The sequence below is a fragment of the Sphaeramia orbicularis genome, chromosome 5, assembly GCF_902148855.1.
Source record: "Sphaeramia orbicularis chromosome 5, fSphaOr1.1, whole genome shotgun sequence".
Taxonomy (NCBI): Eukaryota; Metazoa; Chordata; class Actinopteri; order Kurtiformes; family Apogonidae; genus Sphaeramia; species Sphaeramia orbicularis.
In genome coordinates this window covers 40,700,285-40,722,489 of record NC_043961.1, presented here as the reverse complement: position 1 = coordinate 40,722,489, position 22,205 = coordinate 40,700,285, and the positions used below count along the sequence as shown (strand labels likewise).

Here is a 22,205-nt window from a genome sequence, read left to right as displayed (position 1 = left end):
TCAGATTCCAGCTAACTGGTCCCCAATGTCGCCAGCATTTATCCTTCCTCTGATTGGATGGTAAGAGCTAAACTATTATTGGATATAACTTTGTCAGTATTCTTTTGGATTCATGCCAATAAAGATCATTTAATTGAATTGAACTATTAAGATATTTGAGGTAGAATGTTTTTCCGCCCACAATGGCTGACGGAGGATGGGAAAATGACTTGGTTTGGGACAAACTTAAAAATCCATTTCAAGGCAGACTTTTCCAGAAAAGCGGGACATCGTGAGGAGAGGTCGACTAACCTCGACACTCTGGTGGAGTGGACATTCTGTGTCCTCCAAAGAATCTAAACTTATGTGAGGAATCCAACCGGCCAGAGTAGACTCTTAGCTTTGGCTTCCATGGAGATAAAAAGACTTATTGATGGAAGTGAAACACACAGATCACCTCTATGGCAGAGTCAGGGAAGGTTTCAAAGAAAGGAGGTTGGATTTATATATAAATAATGAGCGTCTGTGGGGAGTAGGATATGATGTTTTTGATTTAAATGTATGTTTTTGTCATGTTATTAAATATTGATTGTGAACTGCTCCAGATAATGTTCATGGTACAGTTGTGGTTGTAGTGTAGAGGTTTGGAGTTGTCTGAACTGGGTTTACAGCTTTAGTCATAATGGGATTCACACTCAATATGGGAAATGCCCATGCCTTGTTATTTTGGGCTTTTTGTGTAGTGTTGATGGCTTCTATAACTGTGACTGTGGTATTAAAGGTGAATTAACCCTTAACGACCCAAACATCCACTGTCAACCAAAACCCAACCCCTGCTTATCCATTAATCCATGTAAAGAATTAGTGTAAAATACAGTTTGTCATCTTTTCATGGTCATCAGAAACGACCCATTTGGATGTTTAGAGGCTCCATAGTGAACATGGAAACACAGTCATCTTCTACAGCATTGATTCACCAGTAAAACCCATGGAGTTGGATCAATGACAGTGGATAGACACACTAGGTTTATGTTCAGTTAATGATATATTTGCTAAAAAAAAAGTAACTTTTTCCAGGTTTCTCTCTTTCTGAGATGATAACCTTTGAATTTACACTAAGCCTTTATGAACATCTACAATATCAGTAAATTAAATGTAGAAAGATACCTGATTTTCACAAATGCCAAATAAAGACAATAAAATAATAAATGGAGATAAACCACTGAAGAAATGGTAAACACAGAGGAAAAATTCATTTGGAACACCCAGAAAAGTAGCTCTGGGTCCTTATGGGTTAAGCTGAGTGAAGGTCCAGGTACCAAATGCACTGTCTGTAAGACAGACCGCTGCAGCAGGAAAAAACAATGTTGGACTGAACATGTGGAGCGTTCTGATTGTGACATCACCATGATTTGTAATAAACCCTCAAAGCTCCAGAGGACCATAAACTGTGTTTTTCTACTCACTGTCCAGCTGCTTCTTTATCTTGAGGGTGACCGTCTCTCCGGCCATCTGCAGGAGGTGGATGGCTTCACTCAGTGGTTTGCCTTTAAGACTGACGCTGTTGATTGCCAAAATCCGATCTCCCACGTGAATAGCCCCTGTCCTGGACACACACGACAGACACACACATACACAGACGAAAACATACTAACACCATTAGCATTAGAAACTATACTGTCTGTTAACTGAGAGCTCAAAGTACTGGAATGGGGGAAAAAAAAAAATAATAAAAAAAATAAATAAATATATACTTTTTTTTAAAGGGTTAATAATTCTGTAAAATGTAATTCATATTACACAGGGCATGAATTTAACCCTCTATCAGGCAAGTGACTATTTTGGTAATTTCTGCAACATTAACTCTTTAAGTGCCAGACAGTTAAGGGGCTAATAAGCCTTAAAAGTGCCACAGAATTTGGCCGTTTTTCAGTATTTCGCGTCGTTTTTATAATATTTGAAGAATCCTGCAGGAAACCGCTCGGTAACATCCGACCGATTGCTGATTAGATCCAAAACGCACCGGACGCAGCCGATTCATTATTGATCGTAATTTGCATAATTAATAATAATAATAATAATAATAATAATAATAATAATAATAATAATAATAATAATAATAATAATCTTTATTTATATAGCACTTTTCATACATTAAAAACTGTAGCACAAAGTGCTTTACATATCAGTTTAAAAATCAGTACCGCCCCCCACCCACACCCACCCACTCACCCGCACACACACACATACACATGCAAACCCACAAGCTCACACATACTTAAGAAGACTGACTGAGCACGGGTAGACCAGAACAAAAATGTACAAGTAAAAGTAAAACATCAACTTAGGAGGCGCTGTCTCAGGGAGCCATCCGCACCAGGATGCAGCCGCTGACCCCGGCGACCAGGCACCAGCAACACAGCCCCGCGTCCCAACTAGTGGGAGAGGGCCAACTGGGACCCCCACCCACCAGAAAGGAGCGGACCCCAGTGAGAGAAGGCGCCGCCACAGCCCCCGGAGTCCACAGCCGCCCCCCGGCATGGAGGGCTCCCTCTGATGAAACACCAGAGAATAAGAAACATTAAAAAGATATAAAAATATTATTCGGTCGCGTGACCTCAAATTCCCGTCTGCTTGGTCTCAAAAGGGGGACACAGAAAGAACGTCATCGAAATGTGAGAAAGAAATGGGGGTGGATGGTTTGTTTGTACACAAATGTGGCGTGTTCTCCAAAGCCGATCTGATCGGCCCGTGGCACTTTACAGGTTGTTTTCGTAAAGCCGATTTAATCGGCCCATGGCACTGAAAGTGTTAAATATGGGTCTGATCCCATGCCTCAGTGAGGTCCAGAAGCATGTTGGTTTTAATAACACTATACAGTAGTTGCTTTCCCATTGGACATGTGCGCAAAACTTTACCGATATTTACTAAATGTCGAAAAAACAGAAGTGCATAATGTCAGTTTTTCCATGAAATCACAAATGCGATGATTTGTTTATTATTGCGGGATGTCATTCCATAAACATGGCGAAGAACATAAATAGCTGTTTTGAATGCTTCTTACCCCTCTATCCTGTACTAAACAAAAAATTATTTGGTTTCCTCGAGTATCCACACATGCTGCGCCATGTTTGTTTAAAACTCTTCTTCTTCACTTGTTGTAACATCCATCATCATCATCCGTTTTTTTTTTTTTTTTGTTCACGTGATTCCAGTTGCACAAAAAGGTCGATATACCAATTTCACTATGCCCAAAAAACCCACTCTTGCAAGTGCAAAAACTTTATCAAAAAACGAGAGATTTTGCAAAATTGTCATTTTTCCATTAGGAAAATTTTTAAGCACAAGTTATATTCACACAATTTGAGGGTCGATGGAAAAGCGACTAGTGATTCGAAGAGATTTTATAGACATTTTGAAGCTGTGAATATGAGTGAGCGATTTATGGCAAGATGAGGGAGACTGTCACGCTGACCGATGAGGAAGTAGATAATGATATCCAATAACACTGGTATACAGGTAAAATGCTTCCAGAATAAAAGTAGTAAAATTTTACCACGTGTGAGTCTCTGATAAAGAAAACTCCAGTAAAAACTGCTGGTTGGCTGAAGTTTCCAAGATACAGTCTTGGGTCAAAATGTGAAATTCAATAATTAATGAGAGAATAGGTTTTACTCCAGAGGAATATTTGTCTCAGAACTACCAGATCTACTTCAAAACACTGTCTGCACATTACAATACATTCACTTTACAGCTTCTATCTAGTGGAAGATTTATAAATCTATTGTATAAACCAATATATATGTGTAATAACACATTATCATATACCTTGAAAACATCAGCAAACCAGCACTTTTGTCATTTATTTTCTAATTAATCTTAAAATACATAACATTTAGCTAGTTTAATCTCTGAGGCAGATACTATCCAAATAATTGTAGACCACTGAAACACACTAAGGTTAAAAATCTGAATTTCAGAGTATTTCAATAAGTGTCCTATAAAGGGTTAGGTCAAATTCATTAATGTTTAGAAAAAAACAACACAATACAGAAGTCTATGTTTAATCCCCTTATCAGAGGTCATTGTATGGACATAAATGTTCAACATGTCTAATCTTGTGACCTACTTGATATTTGATATCACTCATTCTGAGCTCTTATCTCATATCCAAACTCTTTGTATGATGATTGTCTCGGAGGTAATATGTGCAATAAAAGAATGTGAGCTTTGGACACAGCAGGTGTTCAGGACTTTAAACCTCTCATTTCTATTTTGAACACCTCAAAAGGCTCAGAGGAAAACTGGGTCAAGTGAACGTTTGCCACAGCAACAGATGTAGCACTATCATCCGTATTTCTGCACTTTCTTCTGCTGAGCTGAGTTATTTACAGAATGCTTTTAGCGAACAGGTCTGAGGACAAATGCTTTACTGACATAGTTTAGGACAGGAAATGGAACAATTACATCACAATCCCAAAGAAATGGGGTTAGTGTCAATGTGTGTGTGAGCAGTAAGCAGCCTCCATGGGTAAAATAACAGCCTGTTTATTAAAGGTGATGTTCTGCTATGAAGGACAGGTTGTGGTGGATGGGATGTAAGCTGTTCCCCATGGGACTGAATGTCACAGAATATGTATGCTAGTCCACAGTGAGAAACGGCTATCCACACAATTTATGATGCCAATGTGGATCTGACATTTTGTGCAGCACATTGTGCATCCACTTACTATGAAATAGGATATACAGAATTTTGTTTAACTGAATGCAATGTTTAAATTAACAAAGTGGCTATTGCCACAGTGCTGTGGGACTAACTTTCTCATTTGTCTATTACCGCAGAGCCAGTCAGCACCCTTGTTCTATCATGTGTAGACTGGTAACCTGTCACCCTGCTGCCACAGTACTATGGTGATAAGTGGTGGACGGACGTTTCGGCCTTTCGAGGGTTAGGGTTAGGGTTAGGGACTGCAAAAAGTGCAGTCCGAAACATCCTAGTCCGGAACGTCCTGGGCCGAAACGTCCTAGGCCGAAACGTCCTACATTCGGTGATAAGCATCCAACGTGCCATGTGCCTATTGGTTACAGGAAAAGGCTACGGTACCAGTTACCAACGACAATACGGATTCTAAAAGTTTTGTGTCCATACACCTGTCATTTCAAGAGACATCTGCATCTACATGGAAATGGGAAAACTGGGTTAAAACAGTGTAATACGTATGTCACACCTATATGTGGCTCTGTACACATACACAGACAGAGCCGCAGGATACACTAAAATCACAGAAGAATGCAGTGAGCATGCGCATGAGGTTATGTCCGGGGTTTTCTTCTTCTGGTCATGTCGTACTATGGTGTCATTATTTCCATAAAGTGGTGTTTTGCTTATCCATATGGTAACGCAAGGGCGATGTTGGGAGATTTTACCACTCTGGGACCTGTTCTCCAAAAATACCATTTCAGGGCACCGACAACGCTGGTGTTAAATTATTCTTACTTTTGAGACATTTCATTTTGTTATTTGTTCATGTTATTCACATTTTTTTGTGAAAGTATAGTTTGTAAATGTAAACATTTTCATTTAATTTTATTTTTTTTCTTACACTAAAACAAAGTCACAAATTTGGAGTTGTCATTCTTTATAGATTATTATGACTGTATTTCACTGATCTTAGATTGAATTGGGCTGAATTTGACTCTTGAATGACAATGATTGTTAATATCTTAGTGGAATTTTCACATTTTGCAAATTGATTCCATGGGTCAGATTAGAGTCTTTGGCAGGTCAGTCTTGGCCTGAGGACCATATGTTTGACACCTGTGCCTTAAATGAATCACACTTGTCTTCCTTCAGAGTGCAGCAAAGCAACAGCACCTTTGCAAAACAGAAATTGGTGAGAAGTTGTTTTGTTGGAATGATCTGGACCTGGGGAAGTGAGTGCTGGTGTTGAAATCACAAATGTTTTCTCTGCAAAGGAAAACGCCTCCAAAGTCATGTCTTTGTCCAAAAACATGTTTAGCTGCAGCTCAGATGTTGCTGTGACGGACACTTGAAAATCCTCTAGGGAAGATTGGGTACCAAAGTTTAAGAGAACAACTCTTAGAAAATTAGCATTTTCTGTTAAAGTGGTGGGGAAGTGGAATTCCCTTCCCACCGATATCAGAGGGTCTGGCAGATTTGCACGGTTTAAAAAACAACTTAAACTTTGGCTAAAATCCACCCAAACTGTAACCATAATGAAGTGCCTTAGCCCACTTATGTTTTGCACTACTGAATCTAACTCAGGACTTGATCTTTAAAGATGCTGCTCTAACTGCACGAGGGCCTTTTAATGGTACTTGGCCAGAATACTATTTATACTTATATTTATATTCACTATTTATGCTTTGTACAGAATATACTTTTTATCCTGTGTTATTTAGACGGTATTGTTATTACTTTTTTAGCTTTATATTACGTTGTCGTATCTGCATTTAATTTTTAAATTACTTGTCAACTGTTTTATGTAATGTCCTGTTTTTAAATTCTGTATTTACTGTTGTCTGTTTACCTGCCCAGGGACTGCAGATGTAAATTACCTCTTAGCTAACTCTGGTGCAATCATGTGATTGTACATTGTCCCTGTCAAATAAATAAACAATACAACATAAAATGGAAAAATGGACCCCAATTCCTGTTGGTGAAATTGTGGGGTTCACTTGGTGAGCCATACCTACATCTTCTGGACGTGTCCTTAGATCAGACCTTTCTGGGATGATATATTTGCTGCTGTGAACACAGTTTTCAACCAAACATTTCCTAAAGAATTAAAGTTTGCTATTTTAGTTGTAATCCCAGAAGGTTTTGAGGGAAATGGCCAAAAATACTCTTTGTGAATTCTGCTAACAGCAGCCATTAAATGCATCACTATCAAGTGGCTGAAACCTGAACCCCCCACATACAACATTTGGATACAGAAAGTGAGGGAAATCTGACAGATGGAGCAAATTATTTATACTTAGAATTCAGGGAGAGCTATTTATGAAGATATGGAGTCCCATGATTAACCTTTAAATGCAATAAGCATTCAGATGTGGTGATTTACATGCATGTTTTTTTTTGTTTTTTACTCCCATTAATTTATTTGCAATATTGGTTTCTTTAGTATCATTTATGTTTTATTTGTGACTAATTGTTATCAATATCTACTGCAGATATCTACGTTTTTTTTCATACATGCCATACAGGGATGTTTAATTACATATGTTTATGTATGTACAATGCCTTGCATATGAGCAAAACTAAATAAAAATTAGGTAAAAAGGAAAAAAAGGAACATGCAGATAGTGAAGGGGAACAGAATGAAGTAATTGTTTCCCCAATGACAACAGGATTATTCCAGCAGAGGACGTCTAGAAATCTGGTTATCTCTTATAGTTCACTTTTAAACTGAGAAGAAAGTTCACCATTTAAATCAGGGGCATCAAACTCATTTTAATTTAGGAGCCACATTCAGCCCAATTTGATCTCAAGCGGACCAAACCATTAAAATAATAGCATAATGACCTATAAATAATGACAACTCCAAGCTTTTCTATTTGTTTTAGTGCAATAAAAAACACTAGCATATAAAAAATATTTCCATTTATAAACTATCCTTTCATAAAAAAGATGTGAATAACCAGAAAACCTGAAATTTCTGAAGGAAAAATAAGTGCAATTTTAACAATATTATGCTTCAACTTATCATTTGTACATGTGAATTAAACACAGTGTTACACAAACATTTGGTAACAGGCAGAATGGTGTTAAAATTTTGAAGTTTGGAATTTGGACCTAAGACAAGAATGAATTCTACAATATTATACGTCAGATTATTATTCACAATTTACAGATCAGATCTACAAATGCGCAAAACATTTAATAGAATATTGTTAAAATTGCACTTCATTTTTAGGTTGCTCACATTTTATTGTTTACATTGTTCTTTTACTTGAGATCACATGGGGCTGAATGTGGCCCCTGAACCAATACAAGTTCAACACTCTTTACTGTTAATATCTTCAGTGTTGTTTTTGCACCGCAGGCCGGATTGGACAATTTGGCGGGCTGGTTTTGGCCCCCAGGTCACATGTTTGACAACTCTGATTTAAATCATGGATCTTAACAGTGGTTCCTCTACGTTCCAACCCCTTGTCATCAGTAGTCATGACTTTATTATTGTGACATTTAATTAACTCATGGTTGACAGCACAAATTAGCACAAAGCTCCTAGAATGACCAGTGTGTGTGCACACCTCTCAGCCAGGCCTCTCTTGGTCAGTCCAGATATAGTGATGGGGTCAAAGGGCTCCTCGGTGCCTGAGATGGTGATACCCAGAGGGCCTCCATAACGCTTCAGCTCCACTGTGTAGATGATGCTGCCTGACGTCTCCTGCTCATCTGATACACAAACACATACATACATTTTTCTTTTTTAAATCAACATCACCTGATCTCATCTGCAGATTTGAAAACAGATTCATTTCATTCTCCATAGTAGGTCAAAGCTTCTCTCAAGACAGTACTGGTGAGGAAGACACAGTTTCCATGGTAACCACAGAGAGGAGTGCCTTGTCATCATGTATTGCAGCATGAACTCATAATCTGTACACGTTGCTGCTCATGTCTGTGTGAATGTGTGCATGTGTAGGAGCTGTGTGTGCGATTACAGCCTCTGTCTCATAATCCAGTGCGATTACACAATCAGTCCCTGTGAGCATTCATTTCACGTCTCATCAAACAACACACACAGAGCCCCATGACGACGTCACTCTACTTCTACTTATTCATTTGCTGTAAGACTGGTGTAACTGCAACCCCTTCCCAAAAAAAAATACAACAGCCAAATTGGACAGATTAATTTAACTGTTATTTCAACATTTAGTGTACATCTGGGTCATAACAGTTAACAAAAACTGCAGTGCAATTAAACCTAGCAGTTGAAAATGTTGTGTTAACACAGATAAAAACAGTTTTCAGTTGAGAAATAGATAAAAACTTTAATGAAACATAAAATGAAATGAAATGGAATTGCAGGTAGAATCTGCCTTTTTACCTCCTTGGTTTGCATTGCAGTCACTATACCACTACAAATAAAAAGGCTTTAAAAATTATGAAATGTAAAAAATAAATATATTTTAGTCATAAAATGGATTCACACAATATGGGACCAAGTAGAAGGTGTTTACCCATATGGTAATACAAATTCACATGATACAAATAATCACTACAAGGTGAATATGATGAGCAAACTGTAAGACACTGTAAAATATACTTGTTTATATGTTTACACCTTGTCTTCAAGTGACACGATCACTACATTATATAATACATGTCTTATATAATAACAGTACTAATGATGATGTTTTATCCATTAAGTGACTTCGAAGACTGTCAGTGTGTGGTTTATATATGTAGATCTTTAAAGTTAGGTAGATTTTTATTCTGGGACCCATATACATGTACATTTTACAATATCTGTCTAGTTACAGTAGTTAAGGCCAGCATACAGCTGCAGGGAGTCCTTAAATTGTGAAGACCAGCACCACCACCTAGTGGTCAAACATTATTATTGCTTCTCAAAATGATGAAACTTCTACAAAATACTGCACACCTTCTTAACAAATGTACTTTCAGCCCAATAATAAATGTTTAATAGTGTGTTCCTCACATCCATACACTACCTGTCAAACACACAAGTATGACAAGTGCATACCAGAGTTGTCCTCATCTTTGCGGATCTTGAGTTTGACCAGTTCCTCACACTGCTGCAGAATCTGCTCGGCGTCATCTTTGGAACAGTTCTCCAGACGGATGTTATCGATGGCCAGGAGCTTATCTCCAGGCTCCAGAGTTCCTGTCCTGAAAACGTTCATATTTCCAGAGAGAATTTGCATCAGACCAGCTGTGTTTATTTTTTTTAAATTTTGTTTTACTAATTGGTTTATTTAACAGGGTCACTGTCTATGAACACACAATGCTGTAAATTCAACAGAGTTAGACTAATGTCTATTTTCAATCTGCAGTAACTGGACAGATGTTGAATATTCACCCTTAAAGGCAGCACAAGGTTATAAACATAACATTTTTAAAACTTTAATTTAAAATAGATAAACACAGACGAGTACAATATAAGTTTTGGAACACAAAATTTACAATTAATTACACATTAGACAAAGTTAAAAAAAAATACTAAAATACACTTGGAACTGAGACAGATTTAAAAATACAACAGAGACAGGACTAAAACATGTCTAATGTTGGCAGCTCCAATTATGTATGTACCTGTTTTTTAGATGCATTTTGAACTCATAATGAGATGTGAGTTCAGTGGAATAGAGTTCCACTCATGCAGCTGTAAGTGCAGATGAGGCCTGAACAAAGGCACTGTTTCTCAGTGGAACTATTCTGTCCCCTCTGGATGCGCCTCTGATAATAAATACAGTATGAGGCTGTTCTTATAAATTATCCGAGTGGAGGAGACAAGCTATTAATAATTTTGAACAGTAAATATGAATTTGTATATTTGATCATGATTTCCCAGCTTAAAAGGTTACACTGTACTTTCCGGACTATAAGCCGCATCCACCCCGTCTCCAACGTCTCACCATCGATTCATTGATGTCAAGCTTACATGCAGCAGCTCTATTTCCTTCTCCGTCAGCCGATCGATCATTAGCCAAGAAAACATAAATTAGCTGCATCATTTTAGAGCCGCGGGTTCACAGTGTGTGGAAAAAAGTAGTGGCTTATAGACCGGAAAGTACGGCATTTATGAAATATGGGGCAGTGGTGATAATGAATAGGTTTCCAATCAAGTATTTTTATTGTCTGTTTATATAGAGATTCTAGTGGTTTGAGTGTACTGATGTTTGCTAATGACCAGGTACTTAAACCGTATTAACCCATAAAGACCCAACACTACTTTTGTGGTAATTCGCAAATGAATTTTTCTCTTAAGTGATTTATCACCATTTATTGTATACTGTACTCTTTATTTTGAGTTTCTTCAGTAAAAATCTGGTATTTTTCTATATTTAATTCACTGTAGATGTTCATTAAAGCTCAGAGTAAATTGAAAGGTTATTCTGTCAGAAACAGAGAAAAACTGAAGAAAAAGTGACTTTTTCAGCAAAATATATCATTAACTGAACATAAACCCAGTGTCACTGATCCAACTCCATGGGTTTTACTGGTGAATCAATGTTGCAGAAGATGACAGTGTTTCCATGGTAACTACGGAGCCTCTGAACATTCAAATGGGTCATATCTGATGACCATGAAAAGATGACAAACTGTATTTTACACCAATTATTTACATGGACTGATAGGATTAGTTAATCAACAGGTATTAAGCAGTTTAGATCAGTCGATGGTTTTGGTCGATGATGGATGTTTGGGTCTTTATGGGTTAATGTGACACAGTACCATGGTGTGTGTATACATTTTGGCAGCCTCTGTCAATAACTGTGGGCTTATAAAGCAGAAATTTACTCGGTTACAGATGTTCTTGATGTGACACTGTGTTGCTCAGCGTCTACTCTCCCCCAATGAGAGATGAACCTTAGAGCAGGGCTGTCCGACTCCTTTTAGTTCAAGGGCTACATTCAGCCCCATATGATCCGAAGAGGTCCAGTAAAATAATAACAGTGAAAAAAAATTACATTATGAAATGTAATTATGCATACAGAAGTTTTCTTAAAAATGTGAATAACATGAACAACCTGAAATTTCTTCAGAACAATAAGTGCAATTTTTGCAATATTATGCCTAAGTTTATTATTTACACGTGTTACAACTTACAGATCACAGTGGATCTACAAACACATAAAACATTAAGTAACAGACAGAATGCTGTTAAAATTGTACATATTTCTCTCGAGACATTTCAGGTTGGCCATATTGGTTCAGGTTATTCACATATTTTTGTGAAAGAATAGTTTGTAAATGTAAACAATTTCATGTAATTTTACTTATTTAACACTGAAACAAAGAGAAAAATTTGGATTTATCATTATTTATGAGTTATTATACTATTATTTTATTGGTCTGACCCACTTGAGATCAAATTGGGCCGTATGTGACTCCTGAACATCCATGGTCTACATGATGAGTTTCATACCTGTGTGCCATGCTGCCCTTCTTGATGTCAGAGATGATGAGGGGTTCTCCAGACTTCTTACTGGCTGTGGAGAAAAGAAACATCTCTGTAAGCACAAGTAACAAGTATATTAACATGTATAGTTTTAGACAATGATCGCAAAGTTAAACCATTGCCCTTAATCTTCTAACAAAAAGCAGTCTGTCGGATCGACACAATGGCGTATTAGGGCCACGTAAAAACACTTGTCTCTATGATAATAAAGTTGTAAAAAATCGAGATAAAACCCGTAATTTTTTGAGAATAAAGTCGAATACAAATAGAGTAATAATGTATGACAATAAAGAAAAATGTCGCCATATTTTGAGATAAAAACCATAATAGTATGAGAATGACGTAATTTAAAAGCAGGCGGGAAAAATATCACACGAGAAAAAATTACGATATATTATGAGATATTTACGAGAATAATGTCATACCCAGTCGTTGCACAATGGAGAAGTTAGAACATTTTGTGAGGTTACCCTTTCATTTAGGGTTTACGCACGGCCAAATACTGAGCCGATTAACCCACCATCAACACATTAGCATTAGTCTAAAGACTGGAGCGAGACTGCACCTTTGGGTTTGTTTCGTCGTGAGAACCAAACAGATTTGTAGTGAATTATTTAACTTACTTGAGGCTTACAATTTCTAAATTATGACTTTTATTGCACTATTGCAAATTTATTTTCAATATATTTCGACTTTAATCTCATGAAAGTACGACATTATTTTCATTAAACTATGAGTTTTTTTTTTTAAAAACTATGACTTTATTATCATAATATTATGGCTTAATTCTCGAAATCTTATGACTTTATTCTTGTGGTGACAAATGGTTTTATTTTTCCTGTGGCCCTAATACGCTGCTGTACCGCTACCATTTATTTATTCTTAATTTTCTCGGTTTTATATAATCTTGCAGGTGCTAAGATATGAAACTTGCATTTTGCTATTATTGTTGATATTGTGGAATGTGCTTTTTTGCTTTAGAGCAGGGGTCACCAATCCTGGTCCTCGAGGGCGGGTATCCTGCTTGCTTTAGATGTATCCCTCTTCCAACACACCTGATTCAAACCATAAGCCTATCATCAAGATCTGCAGAAGCCTGATAACAACTGTCAGGTGTGCGGGAAAAGGGAAACATCTAAAACAAGCAGGATACCTGCCCTCGAGGACCAGGATTGGTGACCCCTGCTTTAGAGTGACCTCATGAGATCTGTTTAGACCAGACTGAACACTAATGGTTTTCATTTTTACTGCTGTTTTAATATAGTATCCTGTATTGGTTTAGTTATTATTTCATTATGGTAGAGTCAGTTGTTAACCTTATGTACGCCATCGAGTTGGTGAAAGGATGGTTCCTCAGTGTGTGACATCAACAGTCAAACATGGAGGAGGAAGTGTGATGGTCTGGGGCTGTCTTTGGCTCTGCCAGACCTCTTCCTGTCAGCATTTCCCCCAGTTTCTGAGTGCCTTTTGATGGTGAAGGAAACTGGACTTACTGACACCTTGAGAAAGACCTACATTTTTAAGTGTTATGATGGTCTGTTTCTCTTCTATCATTAATTGCCTTTTCCTCTTTTCCATTTTTATAGTAACACACTACTTTCTGCAGTACAGTACTGTTCAAATAATGCTCACAACAGTATGGTACCAAAGTGTGTTCCAACACTACTTTTGTGCAGACAGAGGGGGTTGTATACTAAGATAAGCCACAGATCTACCAGGATCTACCAGGATCAGCAGCAGCCAATGCTGCTGAGAGGGGGATGGTTTGGGTTATGATGCCAAAATGTGTTATCTTAAAAAAACACAACTGTCAACATGTATTTAATGGCAACTGGAGGCAAGATCTCTGAAACATTATCTATCCATTACTGCTTCTTCATTTACAACAGCTAATGATAATAAAAAATGGAAAAACTTCACCACAAAAATAAGCACTGCAATATTTTACCCATGGTGCATTATGACTGTTGGTCCATTTTCTGCGTCATCTGTTTTGAAACAGAAGGATGACTAGAGGAAGAGGAAAGGACAGCAGGAGTTCAAAACTACATTTAAGTCCTACACATTTTTTTTCTCCTATGGCCATTGTCTTTCAGAAGATGGAGCCATTGCTCCACTTCCTCAGGAATCCACCAAGGTTTTGAATCCGCCTGCAGAGATTCAGTGTAACATTTAATCGTACCGGCATCACGGAGCATGACCACTGACACTGGCTGAAAAGACCTGAGTCCAAGCTACTGTACCGGTATCATCCAAAAGTGACCTGACAGTGATGCTTTAATCTGACTGGAGTCATGGAACGTGGTTTAAAGGCTGCTGTTTTCAAACAGACGGACACTCCTGGTTCTGGTCAGAAGGAGAGACTTACTTGCTGTTCCGTATTAATACAGGATATCCAAAATGTACCTTAATCTCTATACATGAACGGAACTTCACGTTTTTAACCAGGCTTATTGTACACACAGAACGCTCCCTGACAGCTCCAGTCTTTGGTTTAAATGTCAAATACACAAAGGTACATTTATCTACATGTTTTGGTCATATGACCGCATCCAGACTTTTTGGAAGGGGGTTCATTCTGTAATTCAGGAGGTCACAGGTAAACAGTTGTGACTGACTCCTTTTTGTCTTCTATACCACACTCCAGACTCTCTATCCAACACATATTCCAAATCTTTGTTAACAATTCTCTTATTTCTGGCTAAAAAAAGTATCCTGTTCCAGTGGTCTGCTTTCCCAGGTCCCCACAGTAGATCTGTGGATATCACAGATATCAGCTCTTATTCTGCTTGAGAAGCTGACTTATGATCATAATCACAAATTTTGGAGGCTCTGGGAGCCACTGCTCTCCTTCTTACAGACTCTCTGACCCATCAGTTGTTCCTGGCAGATGTTGGCTGATTGTCTCTTCATGTACAGTGGTCCCTCGTTTATCGCAGGGGTTACGTTCTAAAAAATAACCCGCAATAGGCGAAATCCGCAAAGTAGTCAGCTTTATTTTTTACAATTATTATACATTTTTTAAGGGTGTAAAACCCCTCACCACACACTTTATACACTTTTCTCAGACAGGCATTAACATTTTCTCGCATTTCTCTCCTGTTTAAACACTTATCAAAGTTCAAACCTTCGTAGATTTTAAAAAATAAGTACAGTATTGTAGAATGAGCCGAACGCATTCTGTACTGTACAGGAGACACGGCATGGAGGAGATTGATTGACAATGGTCTACAGTCCCTTAGCCAATCAGGATGCAAAACACAATGCGCGTTCATGCACTGCAAAAAAAAGCATGCAAAATTACACTAAAAAATCCGCGAAACAGCGAGGCCGTGAAAGGTGAACCGCGTTATAGTGAAGGGCAACTGTATTTCATAGGTGCTACTCATTTATCTGTCTCCTGTCAAATTCTTGTGTATTTTATAAATTTACGTTATTTTCTTCCCCCTTTTAATTTTTTTTATTATCTATTTATTTTTTAATTCTATTTATTTATTCACCTTTTTTCTCTTATCTAACTTTTTGAATTTATGGCAGCGCTCGTTATTTTGGTGTGGGATTTTCTTTCTCTTCGTGTGTTTTGTCATTTGTTGCTCTCTCTATTGTTCATGTTCATAAAATCTGAAAAAACAATACAAAGCATAACCCCCCCCCCAAAAAAAAAAAAAAAAAACCTCAAAAAAACAGAGGATATCAGCTGCTTTTCAAGAAGGTGGCTGAAGGAGGGGGACAACTTGTGCTGTAAGATTTCTCATAAATTGAGCTAAGAAAGCATTTAAATATGATGTGCCTGAAAGGGTTCTCTAAGCAAGCATGTTTCCATTTTTCCCATTGTACAAGGACACTTAAAAAGAAACTTACCTATCATTTTTGGGTTGTGGTGATAGTTTTAAAGGTAGACAGTGTTTCAGCTCTGAGTATTAAAGCTGTTGGAACTGGTAACATGGAAAAGAAATGGCAGAAAACACCGCCTGTCTTTCTACAGCTCTTTCTTCTCAGTCCAAATCAAAACACTAAACATAACGATAGATGAACCTGACACTGTTTCATGTAGCTATGGAAAAGACTAAACACTTTTTCCAAACTTCTGGCTGAAGCCACAAATTAGAGACATGTCTGACAATCAGCCAATCACATATCTGAGCCCCTACCGGTCTGAAAACTCCACGATTAGCAAAAGTCTGAAACATGGTGTAGATTTTCTATGACATGAAAATCTAATCTTTTGCTATTTCATTGCAATATACTGAAGTGTATCTATATATACTGCCTGGCCCAAAAAAAAGTTGCACATCCAATATTTGACTGCACCACCTTTGGTTTTCATTCCAGAAGACATTCACTGTGACATTTTGCCACATAATGCTCATGTAGAGTCACAGTAAGGTTCATAGTATTTTTGACCATCCATGTTTGCATTCATTTTTGATTACTGCAGGAGAATCGGACCGCTGCATCAAGTCTTCATCACATCCCAAATTAGAGTCTGGACTTTATGAAGGATAATCCAAGTGTGAAAATATGTGTGTGTGTGATTGACAACTGTATTTATTGGTGATGGTTTAGATTCTATAATGTGTGACTCTAATGCTGTTGTCCATGGCTCCAGTAACCATGATACTGATATTTTGGCCTCACTTTCCCTCAGGGACATGTTATTGGTGTCATATCATCTTTTTTTATACTCAGCCTTTTCATTTGGACAGAGGGAGGGAGCTGCAGAGAGAGAGAGTTGCAAATTGTGGTACTTTTCCCCAGACTAGTGCCTCCTGTATTTGTAATGGAACAGAGCCATGATTAATCTAATCATTAACACTGTGTTGGCTGAACCGGAGCCAAGTTCTGCAGACACCAAAAGGCTGAAAACATCCCTCTGGCTAAACCATGAAATTGGCCTCTCTTGAATTCACGGTTGAAAAAACAATGGTATATACCAGGGATGTCAAACTCATTTAGTTCAGGGGCCACATTCAGGCCAATTTGATCTCAAGTAGACCGGACCAGCAAAATCTATATCATAATGCTGTGTATTGTGTGTGTGTGTGTACCTCCACAGTTGTGAGAAATTCAGATTCATTTTGGAGTACAATAGCCTACAATCATGTTGCTCGACAGTACCACGCTGCATGATGGGAAATTAAGTTAAAAACAGGAACAACACATTCACTAACTTCAGTCCCTCGCTATCAGTATGAATATGACCCATGTGGAACCATGGGTCAACGCACTAGTATTAACATAATAACCTATAAATAATTACAACTTTTCCTCTTTGTTTTAGTACAATAAAAAACATTAAATTACAAAAATATTTCCATTTACAAACTTTCACAGAAAATGTGAATAAACTAAAAAACTGAAATTTTGATAGGAAAATAAGTGCAATTTTAACAATGTGGTAAACATGTGGTAACAGGCAGAATACTGTCAAAACTGGAAGCACTTGGAGAGCGCAGACCTCCGCTAAGGCAGATCAGTGCCCCGGATTTGGATGAAAATTTCAGGAAATGTTGATACTGGCACTAGGAACAAATGATAAAATTTTGGTGATGATCGGGGGTGGGGGGGCCATGGGAGCCCACTGATCTGCCTTGGCGGAGGTCTACGCTATCTTTTCTAGAAAAGCACTCGTTGAGCGCAGACCTCCGCCAAGGCAGATCAGTGGGCCCCTGTAGCCCCCCACCCCCGATCGCCACCAAAATTTTTATCATTTGTTCCTTGTGCCAGTATCAACATTTCCTGAAATTTTCATCCAAATCCGTCCATAACTTTTTGAGTTATCTTGCACACAAACAGACAGACAAACCAACGCCGACAAAAACATAACCTCCTTGGCGGAGGTAATTATGGAGTTTGGAACTAAAATAAGAACAATTTCTACAATATTACACTGCAGCTTATTTTTTAACACAATTTACAGATCACAGTGGATCTACAAATGCACAAAACATTTAATAACAGGCAGAATATTATTAAAATTGCACATAAGTTTCTTTAGACATTTTGGGTTGTTCATATTTGTTCAGGTTATTCATATTTTATTGTTATAGGATAGTTTGAAATTGTAAATATTTTAATAGTGTTGTGTAATTTTTTCACATTAAATCAAGAAGAAAATTTGTAGTTACCAGTTATTTATAGATTATGTTATTATTTTACTAGATCACATTGGTCTGTATGTGGACCCTGAACTAAAACATTACACTGAAGTACCTTCAGTGTAATTTTGCACTTCGTAAATTCATTCCATGGGCCGGATTGGAACCTTTGGCGAGCTGCAAGTTTGACACCCCTGGTACAGACATAGGGTGGTATGAAACCTTTAGTGTGAGATGGTGTCTGCAGAATAAAAATTTCACTGTGTGGCCTGGAATCCCTACATTTTTATAAACACAACTGAATGTTTTAACAGAGGACACAAAACAGAAGTACTACCTGTGTGAAAGTGTATTTGTAAAGTGCTGGGTGGTCTCTCTGTGACATTTAAACATTGTGCCAGCAGCCCTAGCAGACAAACAGTAGATCACGTGACCACTGTTTGGTGTGTGTGTGTGTGTGTGTGTGTTCCTACTGCTGATGGTGAGTCCCAGCTCCACTCCTCTTTTCTTCGGCAGTTTAACGTGGAAAGTACCGCTGCTAGGCACCACTGACTCTGGAATACACACACACACACACACACACACACACACACACACACACACACACACACACACACACACACAAAATGTTAAACCCACATAAAAAAAAACAAAGTACTCATGTATAAAGCAACAAATAATTCTCTTCATCCTGCTTAACATTTGTAATTACAAGGCATTTAGCTCTAGCTCTTATCTCCTCTAAATTGCTCTTCTCCAGGGCAGTGACTTCTTTAAATCCTCCGTTTGTTCTGTGTGACTCATAATACTAATTCCAGTAGTAAAACAACTCCACATCCAGACAAAAACATGGAGAGCACAGACACCACTTAAGTCTGGGGTGCCTGTGTCATTTGCACCTTCTTTCCAAGTTTAAGATCCTTGGACTAGCTGAGAAAACATGATGATCAACAAGATGGTGCTGAAAACCAGAAACACAACATGGACCACTGTCATGACCCCCTGGATGCCCCTTTCAACAAAGCCCTGCACCTGTACCCCTGTAGCTTCCTGCTCCTGTACCAGAATTATTTTATTTTAGTTATCTTATTATTAGGGACCGAGCCCTTAGGGCGAGTTCCTCTCAATCACTGAGTGAAAGGACTTGTCTGAAAGGCAAGGCCCTGTTGTATTTTGTTGTTTTTTTTAATCATTTTTCCGAGACGCTTTAAACTGGAATTTGACCCCCTGAACATACATCAAAAACTCACTGAATTTGGCATGCATGTCATGTCTGACAAAAAATTTTAGAATATAAAAATGTACCCCTTAGGTGCCAAAATGTGCTCTGTATTGCCACCTAGACAGACGAAAACAGCCCTAGCAGCCAGTAGGAATGTTGTAGAGACATGAAACGAATGGCGGGATTTTTGTCTCATCAAGCCTGACAAACCATACACCGACACCCATGAGCTAATTCCAACAGGAAGTTAGCAATTTGCCTTTCAATGAAAAAATGCTTGCAGACAAACTTTCAGTGGGAATGTCCCAGAGACATGAAACCAATGCCAAAATGTTGGTCTCATCTGTGTCCATGTCCACAAATGTGGGTGTCCTGCATGAAAGGGTTCAACAAGAAAAGCACTTGGAGAGCGCAGACCTCTGCTAAGACAGAACTGCCCCCCCCCCCCCCACACACACACACACACACACATACACGCACACACCCCTGATCACCACCAAAATTTTAGCATTTCTTCCTTGTGCCAGTATCAACATTTCCTGAAAATTTCATGAAAATCCGTCCATAACTTTTTGAGTTATCTTGCTAACAATCAGACATGCAAACACACAAAGCAAAGCAATCACAATGCCTCCCAGCAGAGGTAATGATGCAACATTATCAATGCCAGTGCATGGTCTATAGCTACAGACCACTGCACTGATGCAATCAGCACCTCTGGCTTTATTTACAGTCTGTCAGAACAGAAAGCGCCAAATTAGATCAGATCACATCATTAAAGAAAAACTGTGTTAACTAGAAGCACTCGGAGAGCGCAGACCTCCGCCAAGGCTGATCAGTGGCCCCCCCTGTGGGCCCCCCCATGCCAAGGAGGTTATGTTTTTGCCAGGGTTTGTTTGTTTGTTTGTTTGTTTGTTTGTCTGTCTGTTTGTCTGTCCGTTAGTGTGCAACATAACTCAAAAAGTTATAGACAGATTTTGATGAAATTTTCAGGGTTTGTTGGAAATGGGCCCCCCCCACCCCCGATCACCACCAAAATTTAATCATTTCTTCCTTATCCCATTTCCAACAAACCCTGAAAATTTCATCAAAATCTGTCCATAACTTTTTGAGTTATGTTGCACACTAACGGACAGACAAACAGACAAACAAACAAACAAACCCTGGCAAAAACATAACCTCCTTGGCGGAGGTAAAAATTAAATTCTAACAGATTGTGCAGCAAACCATGAAAAGCAGCCAACACAGGAAACACAGCCATTTGTCAGCGCAATATTAACCAATAAAGACCCAAACAGTCACTTGTGACCAAAACCATCTACTGATCTAAACTGTTTAATACCTGTTGATCCACTAATCCTATCAATACATATAAATAATTGGTGTAAAATGCCGTTTGTCATCTTTTCATGGTCATCTATATTATAAAAGCCAAGTGGCCTCTGTGTGCCTGTATGTGTGTCCAAGGATTCACACAAATCTGGACAGAGCTGACTGCTGCAGTTTGGCATACTTAGGTATTTTTGGTCAAGGAAGAGTCTAGTGAACAGAGCTAGTTATATATTAGTAATTTTGGAATACGATACCCTTACAATAATGTTGCCATGGCCAGAACGCTGTGGTGGTGACTGCTGGACAAATGCGGTACAGCATGCATGAATACACAACAGCATAAAAAGTACCACATCTAGAACCCCATGGGTCAACGTGCTAGTCAGATATGACCTATCTGGATGTTCAGAGGCTCCGTAGTGAACATGGAAACACCGTAGTAGTAGTAGTAGTTGGTTTCATATTAAATCATACATTAGATGGAGTTAAACTCAGGAGGATGAAGTTGCACTTTAAGATTATTGAAACATTCAACAACTGTACAGTCATGAGCAATAAACTGTTGTAACATCAGAACAGTCACATCCATGTGGTTCTAAGTGTTTAACCCATAAAGACCCAGTGCTGATTTTGTGGTAGTTCCCAAATAAATATTTCTCCAGATTTCACCTTTTCTTAAATTATTTATCATCATTTATTATAATATTATCCTCTGTATTTTGTGTGTGTGTGGGGTGGGATGGGGTGGGGTGGGGGTTCAATGAAAACAATGTATTTTCCTGTATTTAATTTACTGATCATGTAGATGTTCATAAAAGTTCAGATTAAAGTTTGACGGTTATTATATCAGAAACAGAGAAAACTGAAGGAAACTGACTTTTTCAGTCCAATCTCTCATTAACTGAACATAAACCCAGTGTGTCCACCCACTGTAATTGATCCAACTCCGTTGGTTTTACTGGTGAATCAATGTTGTAGAACAGGGCTATCAAACTCAATTTAGTTCAGGGGCAACATTCAGCCCAACATGATCTGAGAAGGGCCAGACCAGTAAAATAATAACATATTAATATATAAGTAATGCCAGCTCCAAACTTTTCTCTATGTTTTAGAGTGAAAAACATAAAATTACATTATGACAATATTTACATCTACAAATTATCCTTTGAAAAATATGAGTAAGTTGAAGAATATATAATATATATAATATTATGCCTCAGATTACAGTGCATCTACAAATACACAAAACATTTAATAACAAGCAGAATACTGCTAAATTATACTTAATTTTCTTAAGATATTTCAGGTTGTTCATATTCTTTTTCAGTTTATTCAAATTTTTTGTGAAATGATAATTTGTAAAAGTAAACATTTTCATGTAATGTTACTTTTTTTTTT

At 38.0% G+C, this 22,205-nt stretch overlaps 1 protein-coding gene across 1 annotated transcript in view; it reads right to left on the bottom strand.

The window, feature by feature from the left end:
• Positions 1–22,205, bottom strand: part of grip2b (glutamate receptor interacting protein 2b) — a 388,052-nt gene that overhangs the window by 21,812 nt on the left and 344,035 nt on the right. The window contains exons 14-18 of the mRNA XM_030134467.1: positions 18,727–18,807; positions 12,123–12,186; positions 9,717–9,862; positions 8,257–8,401; positions 1,446–1,585 (exon numbers count right to left, since the gene is read on the bottom strand). Coding sequence (XP_029990327.1) covers positions 1,446–1,585; positions 8,257–8,401; positions 9,717–9,862; positions 12,123–12,186; positions 18,727–18,807 — 576 coding nt within the window. The remainder of the gene's footprint in view (positions 1–1,445; positions 1,586–8,256; positions 8,402–9,716; positions 9,863–12,122; positions 12,187–18,726; positions 18,808–22,205) is intronic.